Source organism: Mesoplodon mirus, assembly GCF_964341445.2.
Source record: "Mesoplodon mirus genome assembly, chromosome: 5".
Taxonomy (NCBI): Eukaryota; Metazoa; Chordata; class Mammalia; order Artiodactyla; family Ziphiidae; genus Mesoplodon; species Mesoplodon mirus.
Genome location: NC_138980.1, coordinates 131,729,629 through 131,753,076, shown reverse-complemented (window position 1 = coordinate 131,753,076; position 23,448 = coordinate 131,729,629). Strand labels below are relative to the sequence as shown.

The 23,448-nt window shown below is 33.4% G+C and overlaps 1 protein-coding gene across 8 annotated transcripts in view; it reads left to right on the top strand.

Annotated features, from left to right (window-relative positions):
• ERBIN (erbb2 interacting protein) overlaps window positions 1-22,547 on the top strand; it is a 113,494-nt gene extending 90,947 nt beyond the window's left edge. For 2 of the 8 annotated variants that reach the window (XM_082621625.1, XM_082621624.1), the window contains exons 19-26: window positions 742-856; window positions 2,878-3,061; window positions 4,851-6,399; window positions 13,160-13,279; window positions 15,638-15,847; window positions 16,948-17,040; window positions 17,538-17,612; window positions 18,416-22,547. In XM_082621625.1, the coding sequence (XP_082477751.1) occupies window positions 742-856; window positions 2,878-3,061; window positions 4,851-6,399; window positions 13,160-13,279; window positions 15,638-15,847; window positions 16,948-17,040; window positions 17,538-17,612; window positions 18,416-18,523 (2,454 nt within the window). In that variant the 3' untranslated portion in view covers window positions 18,524-22,547. Of the gene's footprint in view, window positions 1-741; window positions 857-2,877; window positions 3,062-4,850; window positions 6,400-10,455; window positions 10,600-13,159; window positions 13,280-15,637; window positions 15,848-16,947; window positions 17,041-17,537; window positions 17,613-18,415 lie in introns of all 8 variants that reach the window. The other 6 variants (XM_082621628.1, XM_082621627.1, XM_082621631.1 and 3 more) reach the window with 5 other exon arrangements.
• The last annotated feature ends 901 nt before the right edge of the window (window positions 22,548-23,448 follow it).

Sequence of the window (23,448 nt, the reverse complement as noted above, 5' to 3'; positions counted from 1 at the left end):
CTCCAGTCCATGTCTTATTATGGCACTCTTAAAGCACCTAGAAATCTTAGTATTTTTAATAGAACACCCTTTTAAGAGCTTTTATTTATTTTCATCATATTAACTAGGAATAATTTAACCTATAGTAGATCTGATTTTATATACACTATATACAGTGTTAAAATTTTTCTATTAATATTTGTTGATGACAAGGTCTCTTTTTTTGTGTGCTAACAGCACTCAATGGTAGATAGTCTGGGACAGTTGCCAAATACCAGAGAAAAAAATCAAATTGGGCAAAAATTACCATTAATCCATTTTGGTGGAAGAACATCTCAGTCCTTCTGATTCCTTGGAACCCAGTGATCCTTGAGGGAATAAATTTGAGGATTAGGAATAGACTTTTTGTTAGAGTACCTTCACTAAACTTGAGTTTTTCAATGGCAGGGATTGTGTTTTACTCATTTTTGTTTCTCGCACTTGACATATTACCAGGTACATACCAATCATTAATACAGTTGGATTAAGGACTGTACAGAAAATTATACCTTAGGAACTTCGGTGTACTGTTAATAATTTCCATAGTTTTACAGCCATGTCTTGAAAAATTTAAGTCATATACTAGTTTTATTCACTATTACCTTAAAAAGGTTTTTTACCTGTTCTAAGTATTTGTTTCTCTTTGAAGTTCTTATGACTTAATATTTAAAGAAACCAAAATTTATTTTTGTAAATATTTTCTCTCTTTTTTCTTTAAATTAGGAATCTGAAGAACTTTCTTCTGATGAAGAGATGAAAATGGCAGAGATGCGACCACCATTAATTGAAACCTCTATTAACCAGCCCAAAGTGGTAGCACTTAGTAATAACAAAAAAGGTTAGGTGTTAAAGGAAAGCACTAAGAATAGAAATGGGCTGAATAAGTTTATACATTTTTTCAAATAAATTTCACTAAATGTCATTATGTTATTTAAAACACTTTTTAGAAACAATTTTTAAAACATGCCTTTCTAAAAGATCTATTCCTTACCTCTCGTTTTTAAAGAAAAATCTTGATGGATCTTTTCTCTTCCCTCATTCGTGCAAGTTTACTTACATGTCATAGATTTTATAGGCAAATAAGCCTAGATTATGATTCCTTCTCTACCACTTACTTGCTGTATGATCTTTGCGCTCCTTAATTTTGTGTGTGTATATATTAGACATACAGTGAGGCTAATGAAGGGTTTTGTGACTCTCAAATATATCGGATTAGTGCACTCAGACCTAGCATAGTACCTGATGTATAACACATGCTGCTTGTTACTTTATCTCTCCCAGTACTTCTTTTTAACATCCCCACCCCCACCCCCACCCCCATCTGACATGGAATCTCAGACTCTTGGAAAGGAAAGAGAACTTGAAGAGTCTCTATCCCTTCCTTTTATCCTTCCCTCAGTCCTCTCCACCAAATGTCTGAACATCTCTACATTATCTCCACCAGAGGTTTATACAGCCTTTACCTTTATGGCATTAATGAAACTTATTATCAAGGTGGCCCTTTGGAGGATAGCTTGGGGTTTCATAATAATAATGGTACTGATATTTGTTACTAATTCTTAATTACTATGCTAAATAGTATACATGTTATTATCTAATTGTCACAATTGCCCCATGATAAGGAGGTAGAAGAAGAATATATCTAGGAGAGAACTCAAGTGCCATATAGTTTAACAGTATTTTAAAAATTCAGAATCCAAAACCCAAATACCTTAAAATTGAAGTTACAGAGCCCCATGTGCTACTGTTTTCAACTGTAAACACAATCCAGACTACTTGAACTGAGATATTTGGAACAGCAAAAAATTCATATAATCACCTATGACTATGTATCTGTATGTACTATTTCTGTGATTTGGCTAGAATTGAGTTAGTTAAAAACAGCCTTTAGGGTTGTAAAGATATTAAGTTATTATCTTTTTATTACTACTTTAAAAAAATAGTACTTTTTATACTACCTGACTATAATGGAATATGAATATTGTCTATTTCTGTTTATATAACTGTTACAAATCCATCTCACATATTGAGAGTTCACTACTCGTATACAATTCTTTGAAATGATTTTAAAAAGTGGAAAACTGACGTGAAAATTTCTGGATTTGGTTGGTGTTTGTTTTTTGGTTGATTGTGCTGCTCATTTTTATTATCAGAATAGATGAAAACAATTCCATACATGTATGAAATAATTTCTACTCCAGAAAAGTTTACCAAGGTTATGAACTGTACTATGTGTTTCTTACTATTATGACTTTTTAAAACTAAAGATGTGTGGAAAAGCATATTCACTAAAACTAATTGATGACCTTAAACATTGTGTGATATCATCTTGTCAGTAGTTTAAACTAAATCAAATTCTGGGTAACTAACACTGGTCATATTTTATTTTATTTTATTTTATTTTTATTATTTTTTTTTGCGGTACGCGGGCCTCTCACTGTTGTGGCCTCTCCCCTTGCGGAGCACAGGCTCCGGACGCTCAGGCCCAGCAGCCACGGCTCACAGGCCCAGCTGCTCCGCGGCACGCAGGATCCTCCCAGACCGGGGCACGAACCCACGTCCCCTGCATCGGCAGGCGGACTCTCAACCACTGCGCCACCAGGGAAGCCCCTGGTCATATTTAAAAAAAAAAAAAAAACTATAGGTATCACTAAAAACTAACTGAAGGTATCACTATTTTTAAATTCTTTAATCTTTTTATATATTAAGACTGAGTTTTCAGAGGTGAGCCTCTGCTTATCTTCTTAACCATATAATTCTTTACCTTATATATTGAACCAGGACAATATAAATGCCATTTGTCATTACTGGAAATTCTTCTTGGCTTTATCAATAGCTTAAGTTTTTTTTTTGTTTCAGATGATACAAAGGATACAGATTCTTTATCAGATGAAGTTACACACAATAGCAATCAGAATAACAGCAACTGTTCTTCTCCATCTCGGATGTCTGATTCAGTTTCTCTTAACACTGATAGTAGTCAAGATACCTCACTCTGCTCTCCAGTGAAACAAACTCATATTGGTATTAATTCCAAAATCAGGTTTGTGAACACCTTAACAAAATAATTTATTTGTACAATAAATAGAAGTGGTAAGGCAAATAAATATATATTATTAAAACATAAAAGATTTTACAAATTAATATTATAGAAATGGTTCAGGCAGTATATGGTTTCTTCCCCACTTTACTACTAATTATTTAGCTTTTATACATTTCCATTTTAAATCAGTCTTTTAAATGGGGGAGAAAAGATTTAAAATATATTCAAATTCTCTTCATTGAAAGGTTGAACAGTTTTATAATATTTCTAGGTATTACAACATAAAGAGCCTGTTCGGAATAATTCAAATTAAAAGGGGTATTTTTAGGGTTAGAAATGCAGAGTCACTTTGGGGGTTATCATTAAAGGGTTCAATCAAATATTTCTGATTAGTGCTGTATTTTTGGTTTTAGAGTTAAATTTGTAGGTCAAACTCGCTGAAACAAGATTTACTTCCTACAGGCTTGAATTTGGGTGAATTTTAAAACAAATTTATTACTGGGGTTCTCAAGAAGTTTTGTTATCAAAGTGAGACTATACCATTTTACTTTCATGTTATTGTATCAGCTAGAGTGCTTGATAGGAAGATTTGGGTTAGTACTGAATCTAAAGCTTATTGTATGGATATTGTTAACTAATTTTTGGAGTTAAATAGTTCTTAAATTCCAGGCATATCTAAGTCAAATTTTTCTGTGTATTGATTTGCATTGCTTTAAAAGAAAGATGAATTTTATGTCTCAAATTGAGCTTAACTATTATGTAGTTGTAGTTATGCTTAATCATTTATATCTATCCTCTGAATTTGAGGCTAAGATCAGTATGGTAAAATATTAATTTTAAAACCTCTTAGAGGTTAAGATAATGATTAATTTGTCAAATAGTAAAATTTTACTGATATTGTTAGGAAGTAGTTTAGTCTAAGTCATGTTTTTTGTAATGAAATAAAGGCTAAGAAAGGGATATAGCTACACCTTTTTTGTTGTATTTCTAGTAATATTTTTTGTTACCTAATGGGAAGATCAGTATTAAAGAATTTGTTGAAACGTAACTTGAATATTTACAAAGAGGACACAAATACGTTTTCATATCACCAAATAGAAATAAAATATCTTCTATAATTTTGGAATATGGTACATTTTATAAATATTTGCCAAATACCGTGTAGTCACAGAAAAATGATTAGATTTAGTTTCTCTTTTGATCTTTCTTCATATTTCGTAGATCTTTGAGTTATTGTTTAGTTCTTTGTATAATTTCCTCATATATATTTGAATCTAATAATACCTACTTAGTTAATATGATTAACTGATCAATAATGTGAGGTTTCAGAATTATTTGTAAAAATATTCTGTGCTTTTTACTTAACTATTAAACTTACTGGCCTTTTCTCCATTATGTGCCCAACTTTCAAGCATTTCATGTTTTAACACAGGCATGAAAAGATGCAGCAGTAGAAGAGAATTATTTCATTACATAATCACATTTTTCTTCATTGTTTAGCTCTATTAAACTATTGTGATAGATTGATGATATTGATGAAAATTAATCTTACCTATGAATTTTAATTAGTATGCTTTACCTTGTCTCCATTTAATATAAATCTATATTATTTGACTGTTACAATAATATTTTTAAATTACATGCTTGATAATAAATGCCTTTTATCTATAACTCCCATCAATGCTCTTATCTTTATGTACCTACACATTAATTAATTAGTTGTTAATGTTCCCCATTACTAAGAAAACTGGGCTTTATGATGTTTGTGATAAAATTTTCTTTGTTTTAGGCAAGAAGATGAAAATTTTAACAGCCTTTTACAAAATGGAGATATTTTAAATCATTCAACAGAGGAAAAAACCGAGGTTCCTGATAAAAAAGATTTTAACTTACCTGAATATGATTTGAATATTGAAGAGCGATTAGTTCTTATTGAAAAAGGTGTTGACTCAACAGCCACATCTGATGAATCTCACAAATTAAACCATATCAATATGAATCTTAAAAAACTTGTAACTAATGATACATTTCAACCAGAGATAGTGGAACGATCAAAGACAGAGGATACAGTGCTTGAAACAGGCTTTTTAAGCAATAATGCTAAAGGAGAGACTGAACACTTGGATAATGGAAACAAGTATCCTACTCTCGAATGCATAAATAAGGTAAATGGACGTTCTGAGGAAACTCCACAGTCTCCTAGGAGGACTGAACCACATGACACCAGTTCTTCTGTTGATGGGGGTCTTTCCAAAAGCACTGAAGATCTCTCCCCTCAGAGAAGTGGGCCAATTGGATCTGTTGTGAAATCTCATAGCATAACTAATATGGAGACTGGCGGGCTAAAAATCTATGACATACTTAGTGATAATGGACCTCAACAGCCAAGTGCAACAGTTAAAGTAACATCTACTATTGATGGAAAAAATATAGTCAGGAGCAAGTCAGCTACGCTTTTGTATGATCAACCACTGCAAGTATTGACTGGTTCTTCTTCATCTTCTGATTTAATAGCAGGTACAAAGGCAGTTTTCAAGTTTGATTCAAATTATAATCCTGAAGAACCAAATATAATAAGAGGCCCCACAACAAGTGGCCCACAGTCCATGCCTCAAGTATATGGTCCTCCACAGTATAATACCCAGTACAGTAGCAGTGCTACAGTCAAGGACACTTTGCGGCACTCCAAACAAAATCCCCAGGTAGACCATGTCAGTTTTCCTCCGCAGCGCTTTCCTAGATCAGAGAGCACAGAAAATCACAGTTACGCTAAACATTCTGCCAATAGGAATTTCTCTAATCATAACAATGTTCGAGCTAATACTGGATACCATTTACATCAGAGACTTGGTCCAGGAAGACATGGGGAAATGTGGGCCATCTCACCAAATGACCGACTCATTCCTGGAGCATCGCGAACTACGATTCAGCGACAGAGTAGTGTGTCCTCTACAGCCTCTGTAAATCTTGGTGAGCTGGGTCCCACGAGGCGGGCCCAAGTTCCTGAAGGAGATTATTTATCATACAGAGAGTTACATTCAGTGGGAAGAACTCCTCCAATAATGTCAGGATCACAGAGACCTCTTTCTGCACGAACATACAGCATTGATGGTCCAAATGCATCAAGGCCTCAGAGTGCTCGACCTTCTGTTAGTGAAATACCAGAGAGAACTATGTCAGTTAGTGATTTCAATTATTCACGGACTAGTCCTTCAAAAAGACCAAATGCGAGGGTTGGTTCTGAACATTCATTATTAGATCCTCCAGGAAAAAGTAAAGTTCCTCACGATTGGCGAGAACAAGTACTACGACACATTGAGGCCAAAAAGTTAGAAAAGGTAATTAAACATAAATTTTTCATTCTCCTATTTATGAATTTACTAATTTTCTTTAAAATATTTGGCAGTCTTTGTTGATGAAACAGGATACTCTGAATTATTGAATATATACCTATATTCTAGAAGTTATTCCTTGGTACTGAGATTAGAGGTCCAAGTTTAGACTTACCCAATCTCAAAACAGTTGAGATGTTAATAGAAACTTCTTTCCCTTCTCTTACTCCTTAGTGTTTTCTAATGGGCTTACCTTCATTTTATATATTTAGGTGTGTATGTGTATCTCGTTTAGATTGTGCCATACTACAAATAATACACATATATACATGTTTACCTCTGTTGTTTTCTGGCTTCCTGCTCTCATCTATTAATAATTAATTATGTAAATATGTTTACAGAAATAGCATTTTACTATATAGTTAACAGAATAACAAGAAATGTATCGTAAATGTATATCTTTCACCTAAGATTTTTTTCCCCAGTTCTTGTTGTATGACTAATACTGTCACTGACTCAGATGGCTTCTGGCATGGCATTTACTCTTGACTTTCCTAAATTGCATTTCTGACCTATTTGAACTCATGTGTCTGTGGCTCTAGTGTAGTGTAATGTAGTTTGGAAATAAGCTCATGTTCAGTTTATAACCTTATGTATAGATATTCTTTTTTTGACAGGAGATAAAATTTTTTTTTAATTATTCTTAAAACTGATACTTTGGGGCAGTTCTGTGGCCCAAGTATATAAGGCATATTCGTTCTTCAAGATTTAGCTTCATATCTCTCACTGGATTTGACCCAAGGATTATTTTAACTTTGTTTATTGATATGATATTTTTTAAAACAGCTGAATGTATACAACCTCAATTAATCGTTACTTTTAAAAATTCTTTAAGTTTTTCAGAAATCAGTGTCTAAAATGTGATTAATACCTTATGTCAATTCACACTGAACCTCTGTCTGTAATTGTTAGCTCTTTTTAATTCTGTTCTTAGCTTTAAGTAGCTGAGCATCTATAGCATTAGGCGACTTCGTTGTCAGCTCTCCATTTTGTTTCGGCTGTAATTCTCTACATACTGTTGAGGCTCTTTAAATTTGTGTGCCTTACCTATGGAATTTGGAAAATTCTTAAGCAAAGGAGTAACATAACTGTTTTATAAATAAACTTCTGGTGATGGTGTGGAACTGGATTTGAGGAGGAAGAGGCTATAGTCAAGTTGATTGAGTTATGAGGCTGTCTCATGGTCCAGAAAATAAATGGAATGAAAAATACATCAGTGGAATTGAGGCAAAGGAACAAATTCAAGAGGCAGTTCTGAAATAGATTATAAGAGTTTACTTCTGATGGGAATATTCCTGTAATCATTCATTGAGGAAAAGGGATTAAGCTTGAGATTGGTACCTTGAATAACTGTTTTTTGGGACTGCTGTTAACTGGATATTGAAGAGGAATAGCAGGTTTGGAGGAAGAGATGAGTTTGGTTATCATTGTATTTTTAGTTGGCATCTCAGATGGCTATTCTCCACTACTTTCCTGTCTGACACAGACACACCTGGACTTTAGTAAATAAGAAGCAAGTAGCAGCCATCTCATTGTTCACTTGTATCTCTCTAAATTCTAAACCTCATGTTTAGAATTTACTGTATGATTGCTTAGAGAATGCATGACAGTAGTTTCCCTGTTGTGCTCACTGGTAATTTATAGGTGAGAATCAATTCAGTGAAATTAGGAAAAGCCTTTTGAGGACACAGGGCAACAAGATTTAGACTGTGATGGAAGATCTCTATTTGCTCCATTTGCTCCTCTGCATCTCCTCCTCTCTCTCTTAAACATAATTCTAATGGCGTGGTAGACATTTGAAAATTTTCCTCGGGGGATTTCACAATGCCTGCCCCACCTCTAGAGGAAAAGTTGCTACTTTGCCCAGCTGAGGAGTTTAGTAGTAACACAGAAAGAGATAAGTTATTGAAGCTTACTTGTTTTTTCTTAACCTTGCAGTAAAGGTTTTTAACCTTTTTTTAACCTTTAACCCCTCCTTCCCAACCACTGCGGCAAACTGTACCTGGAACGCAAATGTATAAAATAAATTCTACCTCAGAAATCTCGAGACTTATTTAATTAAACTAATCAACAGAGATTGAAAAGGAATAAAAATTTATTTCAAAATTAAAATTATTTCTAATATCAGCATTTGCCAGTATTCCTTATTATATTAAAAACTGATAAGAAGCACTCAACCAGAATATGATTAACAAAACATGATGACTTCCATGTTCACTTACTATTATACAGCTATTAGTGTGTAGTGAAAAACAGTGCCCAGGACGTTTGCCCAGCACTTAATTGAGCTTTGCACAATGTGTTGATGTGTTGTGACAGAGTGCAGTTTTATGTGGCTGTCTCTGTACAAGCCTGGATTCAAAGTCAGACCTATTCCAAACTTTAGCCTTCTTAATCAGTGAAATATTTGCAAAAACCTCATGTATGTTCAAAGATGACAGCAAAGGCTTTGTTCCAAGATCAACATATTATTAAAAAGGGTCAATCAGACCACTCAAGTTGACACGTTAAAACTGTGTGTAACACGTGAGGGTGTATTGTTGAAATGTTTCTCTGTGTGTGTGGTTATGTGTATAATTTATTTTTACATTCTAATCAGGTGTTTGGGGAACCTCTGAACTGCCTCTGCCAAATCCTTATTCTTTGTGAGATGGTTTGGGAAAGTACAGGCCTGGCCTGTTAAATTCAGCTTTTTCTTTAGTCTTTACTTCAGAATCCACAAAATAACTAAACGTGTACATTGTAATTTTACAGATTCTTTTCATTCTGGAATGTCATGTTAATGTTTCTTGGTATTAGAGATCAACTTCATAATCTGGAGAAAATCTGTATTTTCTAAGAGTAATACAGAAATGCTTATTATATATGTCATAACATATATATAAATGCTTGTTGTAAATGTCATAACAAGTATTTGTGGATTTGTGGATTTCTTACTAATAAGTCATGCCCAAAATATGGTTTCTCTCGGTTTGACCATCAGACCCTTAAAGTTTAGGGACATGACTAAAAGCATCCACATGTGAAAGAACAGTAGTTAACTCTGGGAATAAATAAGCAGGAACAATGAGAATCAGGCAGTGCTTTTATTGAAGTACATTTCTCAGGCAGCTCTGGGATTGGCAATTAGGCATTTATAGTAAACTCAGTCGTGGAAGGATACCATCAGTGAAACTTGAAGGGTTCTTCAAGTTTAAGCAGCAAGGCCACTACTAACTACTAAAATATAATAATCTTTAATATCTATCTATTTGAATGGGAAAAAAAGTTTTACATGTGCATTTTCTAGATTTATTGAAATTTTTTTCCTGGTAATTATAAAGCAGTAGGAGCCTTTTAAATGTTATATCCTAAAACTCTGTGTGTATGTTAAACTTTTCTCTGATGTTAAGACGTTTTCCTAAATGTGGAAGATAATTTTTATTAGAAATTGCAATAGCCAAGAGCCAGGTATTTTTTTTTTGCAAATATATTTTGTGCTGTATTATGTATGTCTAAACTCTCCATTTACTTAATAAGACAATTAATTTCTATAAAATGAAGCAGACTCTCTAGAAACCCATTTTGACTTAGGAATAACTGAATGTTGGTAAAGTTTGTCTTTATAAAGAAATTAGTTTGTGTTCTGTGTGTAACTATATACATACAGGTATATCTGGGTATAACATCAATTCCTATCTTCCGACAACCTTCTAATAAGATATGTTAGGAGTAAAAGAAATAATCGCATTATAAAAGCAGCTGTATGTTTGCACTTTCTTTTTTGGTGTTTAAACATGTGACTGGTTGGGTTTACATATAATTTATGTGTGTACATGTATGTTTTCATGTAAATATATGGTAAATAGTGCCAATTTCTTTCAGTGGCACTGAAAATTCAGTGTTGCCTGATATTTCTGCGTGGTATTGGGGTTACTTGTATATATGTCTATGTACATAACATGTCTTGTGAATTTTGCATGCTACACTAATCTCTGTTAAATCTATCCCCTCTTTATTCAGAGCATGCTGTCAAGGTCCTTTAATTCCAATTTTACTGCTGTAAGCCACTTTCACTATGGCAGCTCTAGGGATCTGCATGGCAGCCAAGGCAGTCTTGCCTTGAGTATTGCAGACGGAAGAGATTCTGGTGGGCACATTTTTCGAGTGAGTACCTGTAGTAGATCAGTACCTTTAGTACATAGAAGAGGAAGAAACCCCACATTTTGATGTTCTAACAATTCTAGAAAATAAATTTGTGCTGTGGGTTAAATATCTTGTTTACCTCCCAGTTCTTCCATGGCTTAGTTCTAAAACTCTGCAAAGCTGATTTAGTTTTTATCTCTTACGTTTCTGTGGTCATAACTGAGGATGTAGTCAGCTCTTATATAAAAAAGGGTGAGCGATAGGAATCTAAGAGGTTTTTTAAAAAATTATTTTTCTTCGCAGTGCTTTCTCTTAAAATTAGCTTCCTCTCCCTAACTCAAGGTTTTAAGGCTATGCCATGTGTAATACACAGAGGGGATGTGGGAAAGAATAATTTTCACTTGAGTGATTGAGGGTTGGCAAATAAATACTTGGAACTAAGTTTAATCATAATTTGCAGAATATGATTAAATGTGAGCCTGGAGAAATTGCATTAAGTACCAGTGAAAAGGCAAAACCCAAATCCTTTATTACCCACGTAATCATTAGTGGGGAAGAAGAAAGGTTTATTCTTTGAATGAAAGTTAAGGGTAGGGGATAAGAATGACAGAAAAGGAGAAAGAACAGAACAACTCTGCGTGGCTGTTTTAAGATTTTTCTTTCCGTGACAACTTGAGGTGGTAGCATGGCCTCTAAGTAAATGTTTCCTCTGCCCCTCTTCCTCCATCCTGAAAAGACCTTTCTCCCGTTGTAAAGCCGCATTCTCTCCCCCATAGTTTTATTTCCATAGTGACCCTGCTTCTGGGTCCTTTGCTTTTTCCTGAGTGTCTCCTTCCCCACCACCTCCAATCTCCTACTACTTTTTAATATACTCCTGGCTTAACTCTGTTGTATTCTAGGATAGGAGCAGTATCCTCGATCCACTTTGTTCTGGCTGGGCCTCACCCATTTTGCTCTGCCTTCTGTCACCTGCCACCACCTGGTTTCTGTGTTACGTAATAGTGGCAACAATCGTTTTGTAACTTAGCAGTTTGAAACAGAGAGGAGATGATGGCAAGTAAGCCCTGCATTTCTGGCACTCATTCCAGCTGAAGCCATGGGGTAAAGACCGGGGGCTTTTATTAACTCAGGGATAATCTTTATAGTCATGTGGAACAACTGTTCTTTACAAATTCTTGAACAGTAATATCTTTTGCTTGTTTTTATTCAAGTCAGAGTCTTTGAGTCTGTTGCGTTTATTAACTTTTTCATCCATAATGCACTTGTTCATTTAAAGACATAGTCGTACATTCACGCTTGAGTTTAAACTTCAAGCTGTGAGCTGAGTTGATTATTATGCATTCTGAAAGCACATCTCAAAAACGGAAAAGGAAAATAAAGTAATAAAGTATTCATTGTATAAATAAACAAAATTAGATCAAACTACATCTAAAAATGCTAAGCCATGGTTTGAACTAGCAACAAACTGCACATGATAGCTTTGTTGCAGATATGGTTCCTAAGACTAAATTATAAACCCTTAGATTTACATGTATCCTATGGCATATCATAATGAACTGGATTTCAGATTATTTTTCAACATGATGATGTAGTTTGCATATATGTGTTGCCAGCCATACACTGTTTTGAAGGTAACAGTACTGCTATTTATCACAGTCTCTGTAGTTTTCTAAAATATAGCTAGGTGTGTTTAGAACTAAATTAAGATGAAAAATAAGCATCTTGCTTCCCAACATATTTATAAGAAATATTCAGAGATAATGAGATATTGAGTCTGTTTTTTCTCTAAAGGTATCAGTGAGATAAGCTATAATGTAAGGATGTTATTTGATGTGTAAAAATATGAACTCTAATAAAATTTAAAAGCATTTAATCAGAGCAGTGCTTTTGAAAATACTGAGCTAATATTAGTATGATACAATTAGGCTAAAGCAAGTTTTATAAGACTGTATGTTTATTGATATTGCTCATCATTAATAAGGAAATCCTGGGTGATACTGTGCTGTTAAAAAAAACAGCAGTTAATATTTTTACCAAAAAACTTTTTGCTGTGCTCAACAGGAGTGCATATATTTTAGTTTCTCTTAAAATTTGGGACTCTTAACTTGGATTAATAACTAAATTTATTGCTCAAAGTGTTAAAAGCTAGGTATTACTGTAAATAAAACTAAAAGTATTATAAAGGAATATCTTAACAGTATGTGTTCATATGTACTTTTCACACATTATAAGAACAAACATTTTGCCATGTAACTTTGAAAGACTGTTAAAGGTACTAATATTTTTTTCAGTTTTATTGCGATATAACTGATATATAACATTATATTAGTTCAAGGTATACATAATGATGGTTTGATATATGTATGTATTACAAAGTGATTACCACAATAATAAATAAATAAATCTAGTTAACACCCATTATAAAGGTGCTAATATCGATGGTAGTTATGATGGTAATGTTTGATTTGGTTCTTCATCTTTCCATTGTCTAGCAGTATCTCCTCTCAAGTGTCATCATCATTTTGGTTTCACATTTTAAAGATCATTATGTGTTTATTTTTTATTTCCCCCTCATTTGAAGCATCCCCAGACATCCTGTGCAGGAGATCCTTGTCAAGATGATATATTCATTTCAGGACAGCAGAACTACCCGTCAGCTACACTTAGTCACAAAGATGTTCTTCCAGACAGCTTGATGAAAGTAGGTGCTCAGGGAATGAAGTAGTATCTGTGAGCTTATTGTGTTTTACAGCTTTTGAACTAAGAAATATCATATATGCTTTAACGCTGAAAATGCTTTTTTGAGGACCTTTACCTCTTGATTAGTAAGGGTTTTTTTTTAATAATTGAGAAATATGAAATAAAATTTCATTCTGCTATTTCTTAGTTTATTCCATGATTTCTTCCACACTGAAGAATCATTTTGTTGTCTTTGGATTTCTGTAGTATCTCCTACTTCTTGGCATTCCTGATAGTAAAACTGTTTGGAGAGTTAAATATGAACCTGTCTTAAATTCTTCATTGGAGGATGAAGGCATTTTAACATACTTTAAATGTAATTAGAAATCACCTTGAAAGACTTTTGTATATGGTAGAATAGATGATGGTTGTATTCTTACTACTTTTATAACTAAAACATCACTCATTTAGAGAGTTTACTTTTTTGTCACCAATGCTGGATAGATAATTCTTTTCTTTAGTATTTTCCTCAGCTGTTCTTCATCTTAACTAAGCCCATATCCCTAGTATAACCAGTTATAATTGTGAACATAGTTATGTATTATATAAACTTCTACTTTGTTCTTGAGAGTAGGAATCCAGCCATATAAGTTTGTATGTATTTATTTTACCCTTTTTTTGTTGTTTTTCTTTTAATTGCTGTCGAGTTTCTTTTTCTGCTATCCAGTTTCTTTTTTCTTTTTAATATCCATTTTCTGGTTTGGGTTACTGAGTTTGTTTTATGTTTTTTATTCTCCTGAGTTATCTGCTAATCATAGCTTAGTATATTCCATGGCTATGTTCAACACTGATATAGAATGTGTTCTACACATTCAGGTATGTCCAATTTCTAGGTGTCAGGGAGTCTTAAGAATGGGTCAGAAGTAGTTATTGTCTGGAGTATTCTCCCCAGGAGAAAGGTGTTAAATCTGCATGTAGGAATAAATTGTGCTAACATGAAGAAAAGTAAGTGTTGTCTACAGAGTTGTGCAAAAATAATAAAATAACTGCATAACTATTTAAGTACTCCTAGGTGGATTAATTGCTTCAAATCTACAGTGATCAAGTGGGAAACAACCACAATATTTTTTAAAAAGAGATAATATAGCACCTCTTCTCTCCAACCAACATAAAATTTGTGAGAGAATAATATCTTTGTGCCCTGTCATGAAACACCCATGTATGTTCCCAGGCTTCAGAATTAACTAAGTTCTCAAGTATAATACAGTGAAAAAGAGAAATTTTTTTTTAAGTAAAAATATTATTCACCAAAACCAAACTTTGTATTCCTCAGCAGGATGAACATAAGAAGATACGTAGTTCTGAAACTATTGCTATAATGTTTTCCCAAACTTTTCTACTTTGGATAATTTTAGGAAAATGGGACTCAAATCATCACAATTTTTCTCTAATTTCCTTGTGGGTTAATAGTTAACAATGAAGTTTTAAATGACTGAATTGCTTAAATGTACTTATTTCCTCTTCTACACAAAAATTTCTTTATATGCAAATATTTGTAATGTAAATATAACCTCTTATTTTTCAGATAGATTCCTCACACTAACAGAGTAAGCTATTATCACATTTCCATAAAGGTTATTTTTAAGTCTAATAAACAAGAGACTTTAAGACAAAGATATTTCTTTAACAGCAACAGAATAATCTGGAGTTTTTGTTTAGCTTGTGAAAAGCAAAATAAAACGTCATGGTTTAATTTTTGTGGTTAACATTCTATGGAATTAATACTTAGAGAGTTTAAAAATTCCTAACTTGATACACACACACACACGAGGAATAAATCAATTTTCTGCTGCATAGCTAGATTGGCTTTTTAATTCTGGAGAGGAAGGAATAGAGGTAGAAGAATATACTCAGATTATGAAAAACTTCTACCACAAAACTACTTATACTTTCATTCTGAAGAAAAGCATCAGCAAATGCATCTTTTGAGTGTATGTGAGAGATTAAGTATAGTATGGGAAGAGATGCCCTTTTAATGGGCTGACTTAAATGTTAAAATTTGGCATACTGTTTACCATTTTAACATTGGGTTAAGCTTACAGAAAAGCAAATAATTTAAAATGTAGGTATGATGTACTTAATTTGAAACTTTTAAAGAGTGAATCTATCAGCGAGCACTCAGACAAGCTTAGAATTAAGACATTAACAGGTTTTTTTCTTTTAAAAGCATAAAATTAGAAAAAATGGCACACATGGCATGATACTGTGTGATTTAGAATGTTAAACTCTAGTGCTTTTGTATTGCTCCAAGAAGAAAATCCAAATATTTGTAACAAGGCATTATTATTGGTCATTTTAAGAGACTTCATGTTTTTCTTAGATGCCTTTGAGTAATGGACAGATGGGCCAGCCTCTCAGGCCTCAGGCAAATTATAGTCAAATACATCACCCCCTTCCTCAGGCATCTGTGGCAAGGCATCCCTCTAGAGAACAACTAATTGATTACTTGATGCTGAAAGTGGCCCACCAGCCTCCATACACACAGCCCCATTGTTCTCCTAGACAAGGCCATGAACTGGCAAGGCAAGAGGTAAGAATGATCAAGAATATTTGGAATATGAGACTAAGCTTTTAATGTATTTTATAGGTTATTTAATTATAGCAATAAATCCATACAGAATTTAACATAGTTTTTACTGTTTTGTTTAATGGCTTGGTTTCATGTTAAGTTTATAAGGTATTAAACTTTGTGGTTTAACTTGACTGTATGATCCCACTGTTCTGATAAATTGACATACGATAGTATTGAGGGCATGATTTTTTTTTTTTCCTAAGGTGGTTGTTTTTCCAAAACTGGTTGATGATGATACTCCAGTAATCGGACCTTCTTCAGGAATAAAAATAGTAGACCATTAAACTTGAATGGCATATTATAGTTTTCTAATTGTTATTTGATAGTTAGCTTTTGAAACTGGACTATAGTCTCCAAACTACTTTGAGAATTAAATCTTACAAAGTACTTAAAAAGTCAACAGTCATATATTCGTGTATTTTGATAGTTTATTAATAAAATAATAATATTAGAAACTTAGAGAACAAATGCTTCATTCATTTTTGTTTTGGTCTCTGGGGAAAGGGAGTGTTTTATAACAAAAGTTTAGTTCTTGCATCTTTTTCTATAGCTTGGTTGTAAAAAATAGTATCGATTGATCATCAATCCCAACTCCTTTGAAGCATATAAACAGATTTAGGAAATGAGTTAATATCCAACAACCACCCAGGGATCTTTTAGATGTCTTATGAAACGTCCAGTAGTCAGAAATACTGTGTAATTTAGATGTTCTACAAATGGAAACTGATAATAAAATACATGTTTTGTGTGTATGCTCTATGTCATTAAAGTCCGTGCTGTCCAAAATATATAAAGTCAACATTAATTGGTTGCATATCCTCATAAGATAGCAATAGATTAATTTAGGAGCTATGCTTTATAATCCCAGCTGTGCCTTTAACTCACTAACTTATTAACATAATATTTCACATTGTAGTTTCATTTCATCTGCCCAAATATTTATTTTAGGTGAATTCTTACATATTTATGTTTTCCTGAACTTAATTTACCAGTGTGGTTATTATTGTATTGTAGCTTTTTCTGATATTAGTAATAAGTTTATTTTCATATTAACTCAGATTCGAGTGAGAGTTGACAAGGATCCAGAACTTGGATTTAGCATATCAGGAGGGGTTGGGGGAAGAGGAAACCCATTCAGACCTGATGATGATGTGAGTTTTGTTTATATATCCTTGAAATGCCCATTAATTTTTATTCACTAAATTGGTACCTTTTATGCATAAGTAAAAATCTAACAGATATTTATATAGATATAGACAGACATCACCTTGTGATTTCCCTCTGTACTGTTCAGCTTTTTGTTTTGAAATGTGATCAGCTCAAATTAATTGTTTGAGGACTACAAATTTAACCAAAAATTTTTAATGTTCATTATATTGTGAAGTGATGTTTTAATTGTTAATACTTTTCTTCACATCTATAGAAGTAACTTTTTTTTTATCACTTTAATAAAAATCACTAAAGTCAGAATTACCAGAAGCACAAATAACATAGCATGGTCACAATATTATTCAGAGAAGACAGGGAGAAAACTTGCACCACAATTCAAATATTTGCATACTATTAAAAAAAAGATTGCTCCTTGGTACTGTTTTATTTATGCATACTGCTTTCCATCAAATAATTATCTTTTTTGTTGTTATTAAAGGGTATATTTGTAACAAGGGTACAGCCTGAAGGACCAGCATCAAAATTATTGCAACCAGGTGATAAAATTATTCAGGTAACTAAGATACGTTTTTTATTACTTTTTGTTTTATAACATCTGCCCTCCTCATCAAGGGATTATTAAATGCCAGATTTGAAAGTAAGCATTTTATGAAGTTATCTTTAAATACTTGTGGATGAAAACAGTGGCATTTCTTATAGGCTACTCTCCAGTGCTTTCATAGCTTAAAATATTTCCACCTTGTACCTTGGAAGATCGTACTGATATTTTTAAATAAACATTAGCATTTTTTGGAATATATCTTAGCCTTTTGTTTAAGTTTATGAATGTTAACTTCTTCTAAAATAAGATGATAAAAGAATCTCCTCTGTGTGTTACGAGAATTAAAGGATTTAATTCACAAGAAGCACTTAGAACTGTGTGTCTGATGTATAGTAAAACATCATTAAATGTTTAGCCTAAATTATAAGAAGTGTAGTGTCCTTGATCTGGTGACTCCTAGGCAATGGGAAGACTAAGCCTTGACCTGTGTTACCCTTGCAGCTTGGTGACCTCAGTTGCACCTTAGCATGTACACACAACACCATGTCTGACACTGTCTTAGACAAGTGCTTCCTAATGTCAGGTTGCTATGTAAGAATCATCTGAAAATGCGGGCAAGATACAGGTCCTGGGTCCCACCTTCAGAGATTTTATTTCCATAGAGATGGGGTAGGGCCCAGGAGTCTAGATGTTGTTTTAAATTGCCAAAATGATTCTTATTTTCGGCCAGGTTTGTGACCTGGCAGAAATTCAAATGCACAAATGCAAATAAATGACTATGAAATTTTTTTAAGCTTTTTTCTTCTTTCTTCTAGGCTAATGGCTACAGTTTTATCAATATTGAACATGGACAAGCAGTGTCCTTGCTAAAAACTTTCCAGAACACAGTAGAACTCATCATTGTACGAGAGGTTTCCTCATAAGAGCTGTGGACTAAAAAATGGAGAGACAGCAAGATTTATTGGAAGTTACTTGCAGGGGAAATTAATATTTTGACTATTTTTATATATAAAGAACTCAAATATGTTCAAATTTGTACATTAATGAAATAATGGAATTTGTGGTTAGAGGGAAAGAACCACTGTACAGTATATAGGGGAGACTGTTGAATTCATACCATATAAAACTTTTAGGTTTTTAAACATAGCAGTCAAGGCTACAAAAACAAATGTATGTTGTTTTTGTATAGAGTGTAGGTTTATTTTTGGATTTCATACACATGATTGAACTCTGTGCAAGGCTCTAGTTAGCCTTGATTGTAGCCCAGAGACAGATGGCAGAGCTATCTATCTCATAGCTTTTATGCCCTTATTTTTATTCAACTGGTATTAATGTTTTTCTGCTGAAACTTTTTTTTATGTGGGCAAGAGATTCGAAGTGTTGGCTTTTGCTATGTGCATATTGAATTGAAGAGTGAGTAGGTGAAGGTGGTGCTGGTGGGTTCACTTTCCAAGGCCAGATTAAAACAGTTATTTCCTATAAAAATCTGGAAGCAAAGAATGAAAAAAAAACAGCTGTTAATGTGTTTTTATTAATAGAATAATGCAATAAAAAATGTGATGTCTTTTTAAAGAAATAAAAAAGACAATAATTGCATTTTATGAGCTCTTCAGGATCTGTTCTTGTCATAGCCATTACTCTACATCTGCTACTAGTGAATCAAGTTTCAATTTTTTAGTCACAGGAAATTTTAACTCTTCTGTAGATGCATGTCCATGCATTTTCTTTCCTTCTTTTTGTTTTTTTTTTTTTTTTTGGTCCATGCATTTTCCATGATGCAGAAATTCCTTGATTTTTTGCAAATGGTGGTACTTGCAATCTGTTTTATAATTAGTACTCCATTTTAATCTTAATTTATAATTTTTATTTTAAGCAACAAATGAAACTGAAATGGCCAGTTTTAAGATTGTGTTGCTGTAACACAAAATGTAAGAAGATTTAGGAAAGCCTCTTGATTTTGTTTGGTCTCAACATTGCCTTGGTAAAGTAAAAGGAAACAGTACGCATGGAGCTAGGAAACCAAAGCAAGTTTGTGAAACTGGCACAGTGATAGAGAATTGCTGTGGAGAGTTGTAGAGCAAAGGGATGGGTCCTTGAGGCCTACCAGTGTGTAATGGTGTTCAGATAAAGGGCTGTTCCTACAGGTAACATTAAATGTGAACTCGACACTTCAGAGTCTTTAAAGGGTTTCTAAGTGTATCAGTGTAATAGTGTTTTACCACCAACTGCCTTTGTTCCTCGTTAGTGTAACAATTATTTGATAGAGGTTTATTAATTTGTTCAGACCATTAATTTTATTTGTTTTTGTTCTGTCTATGTAATCAAATAAAATTTGAGTGACATGCAATGGTAAGAATTAATGCATGGTTATTTGGACCAGAAAAAAGTGCCATAGAAGACCAATAACTGTTTTTAGTCGAGGCTAGTCCGAGCGTTTCATTAGAGCAATATTCAGTTATTGCAATTCATTTTTAATTACTAAGAAATATAAGTTTGGAATTTTGAATCTGTTTCACTTTGTTCTTCAACCTTGTTTTAAGGTTAAGTCTTCTATAAGACTAGCGAAAACAGCAATCTACATTATGTTTGCAAAAGTGAGTTGGACTCGTTTGTTTCTTGCTAGTCAGAGTAAATAGGCAGTACTTTTAAAAAGATGTGAACTCCAATACTGCACTTCTTTCAAGATGTTATCAATTGGTTATTGTACTGTATAGTTTTAATAATATTGATTGAAGCCCTTTAACAACTCTTTGTAAATTTTAACTCATTTTAGTTGATTTTCAGTACTATTTACATAGGAATTGATTTTTATGGATATAGTAGACAAAATGTGCTGTATTTTGATAAAATTCATTTATTGTATGTGTGTTGTAATCTCTAAAAAAATGACAAACAGCTTCTTTAAGACAAGCCTTGGTGTTCCCTTTATTCATAGTTTATTTTAAAATATTAATTTTGGCATTCTAAAATTACTCCCATCATTTTTTATTGGTTTCAGTCCACTTTTCAGTCACATTCTGCTTTTAATAAGGAATACAAAAAATAGGTATAATTCTGACATTTTCAACTTCTTTACCTTGAATCAGATACACAGACTGTGATTTCAGAAAAGGAAATAAGCCACAAAGAACAATTGATTCATCAATGATCTAACCTTAAATTAGTTGTCTGCACATTATATTGAAATATTACAAGTGTAACACATGTTATATGCACTAGTATTTTATTCTATTGTAGTTAATTAAAAAAAATTTTAATGTTCTCGTAACACATAAAGTCAAGTAAGGAAGTTTGTTACAAGATGAGTAACGTGACACATAGCTTAAAAAACTAATAGCAAAATAGTTTTGCACTTAAATTAATAGCCGAAGTTTTCTTCTAAAATACTGGAAAATTAAAATTAAATAACAAGAATTCTTCATTAGAATTTTTGTTTTGGTAATGATAAAATTTCAAAATTTGAATAAAAGTAATAATTTAAATCTTTTGAGGAAATAGAAGAGACATTTTTAGTTTATATATTATTGAGTAATCTAGTTAAGGCCCATGCCCATAATTGATATACTTATTTTTAATAAGTATTATGTAGCAAACCATCAAAACCAAAACTGTCTTATTTTTAGTAACAGCATTTAAAATTGACCACCCTAGGGCTTCCCTGGTGGCGCAGTGGTTGAGAGTCCGCCTGCCGATGCAGGGGACACGGGTTCGTGCCCCGATCCCGGAAGATCCCACATGCCGCGGAGCGGCTGGGCCCGCGAGCCATGGCCGCGGAGCCTGTGTGTCCGGAGCCTGTGCTCCGCAACGGGAGAGGCCACAGCAGTGAGAGGCCCGCGTACAGGAAAAAAAATAAAAATAAAAAATAAAAAATAAAATTGACCACCCTAAAATTTTAAACCATTAAAAATTATATGCCCAGCACAGAATTGTTTACACAAACTAAAGTTTTATGCTGATGCATTAAGGAATCATTGGTTCCTTTGAGTCCATGAAATTCTAAAATTCCCTACATATTTATTTTGTAAATATTTTTCTGACCTCTTTGGACTTGAAGCTGTGTATATACTTGAAAAATTCTTTAAGAACATTTAATCCCTTGTATTTCTGGGTATGGAAGAAGTGTAGGTTTACCTTATTTTTTACTTCTGAAGGAAGCCTTTGGGATGGAAATGTTTTTTAGTTCAGGATTGGTGATCAGTCACATCTACTTGAAAAGGTATTTTTTTCATTCTTTGTTGAAGTTCTTATTAGCTTATCCTTTTGGTTTAATGTACAGTAAATAGATTGCTTATGAATGACATATTGAAATCAAAATTAAAATAATTTTGTTTCATTAAGAGTTAATGAATACACATAATTGATGATGAACAAGGGAACAAGCAATTACTTTTAAAAGGTAGTCTAGATTATATAAGTAGCCAGCTCAAACCTTTAGGTAATCCTTCTGTTTCTAATAATAGAATTCAGGAAAGGTTGGCTATCTTATATCTAAAGCTGCTGTTTCTTTACCTCTGCAGAATTTTAAGCCCAGCAGGGTAGCAAACACAGTCATTTATAGTTTTGGAAAAATCTTAAAGAGAATGCCATTTTCTTTTTAGGACTTTGCATACTCTTTGTGAAGCAATTTGCGGAATTAAAATTTACAGTCTCCAAAAATGTACAGTCCTAAAATCCAAGCAACATTCTAAACTGAGAAGGTTTATTTGGGGAAAATACCTCAGTAGAATTTTTAAGAAAGAGGCTGAAGAATGATGCTACTGTTATAATTCCCTTTTTCAAATATAACAACTAGGGACAGTTACAATCTTTCATAGGATTTCATCTGGCCAACCTAGCTTCTCAGTCAGCCCTCAGTCTGATTTCAGGATGATATATGAGAAGCTCATGTATGCTTTCCTCCCCCCAACCCTGTGATTCAATAAAGCTATTTTTGTTTTGTATGAAGAACATTGTCGATAAATATTTTTCCTCAACTGACCTTTAATCTAACCAAACCAATTTTGTTCCTCCAAGGCAGAGCTTTAGAAGGATCTTTTTTTGTGTGTTCTTCTTCCCAACTAATTTCCTTGTCAGGAAACTTAAAGAAAAATAAGCTAAAACTGAAGAAATAAAATTAAAATTGAAGAAAAATTAGTATGTGGAGCATGAGTTCTTAGGGTAGATGATTGTAGGGCTCCCCACCTTCATGAAGGGCCAAACCTAATACTCAGAACTAATGCCATCCCAGAATGGCTATTAAAACATTTCATTCACATTTGGATCATCCTTCAAAGGAGCATTTGTTTTCCCAAGAACCATGTGCAGGCTTATCTCCCAAAGTAAATTGCTTAAGGTTGCACACTGGCTCATCCTTCATGCTCCCCTTCCCATCCATATCCCTAGAAGTGACAAAAGATTATTTAATACTATGATAGGTGAAAATATTTAATTTCCAAAGTTTTGGAAAATAAAGGTGTGCACTGGATAAACTTCAAGGAATTGTTGGAAGACCTAGGGCAGGTAGGGCCAGAAGATTCTATCACAAAAGGTGTATTTGGCTTCAGGGATACCTCAAAAGTAGAGACAGGACAGTGGATCAAGCAAGAGTTCTAATGATGGTTGGGTGCTGCATCATGAGAAACTGGTTAGGACAACCACCTTTTTTATGCCAAGCAATGTGCAGGAGATGTCTGGCCCAAGGCAGGAGCAATGAGTATGGATGCTTAGATTAGAAAAAAAAACAGTGCAGCCATTTTGAAGTGGCGTGGCCTACCCAGTGTAATATCGCCTTCACCCACCATCAGTGCAGGTAGTTTGAGAAGGTTATTCGCTTACTGCAGTCAAGCTCATACTACAATGACAACAAGAG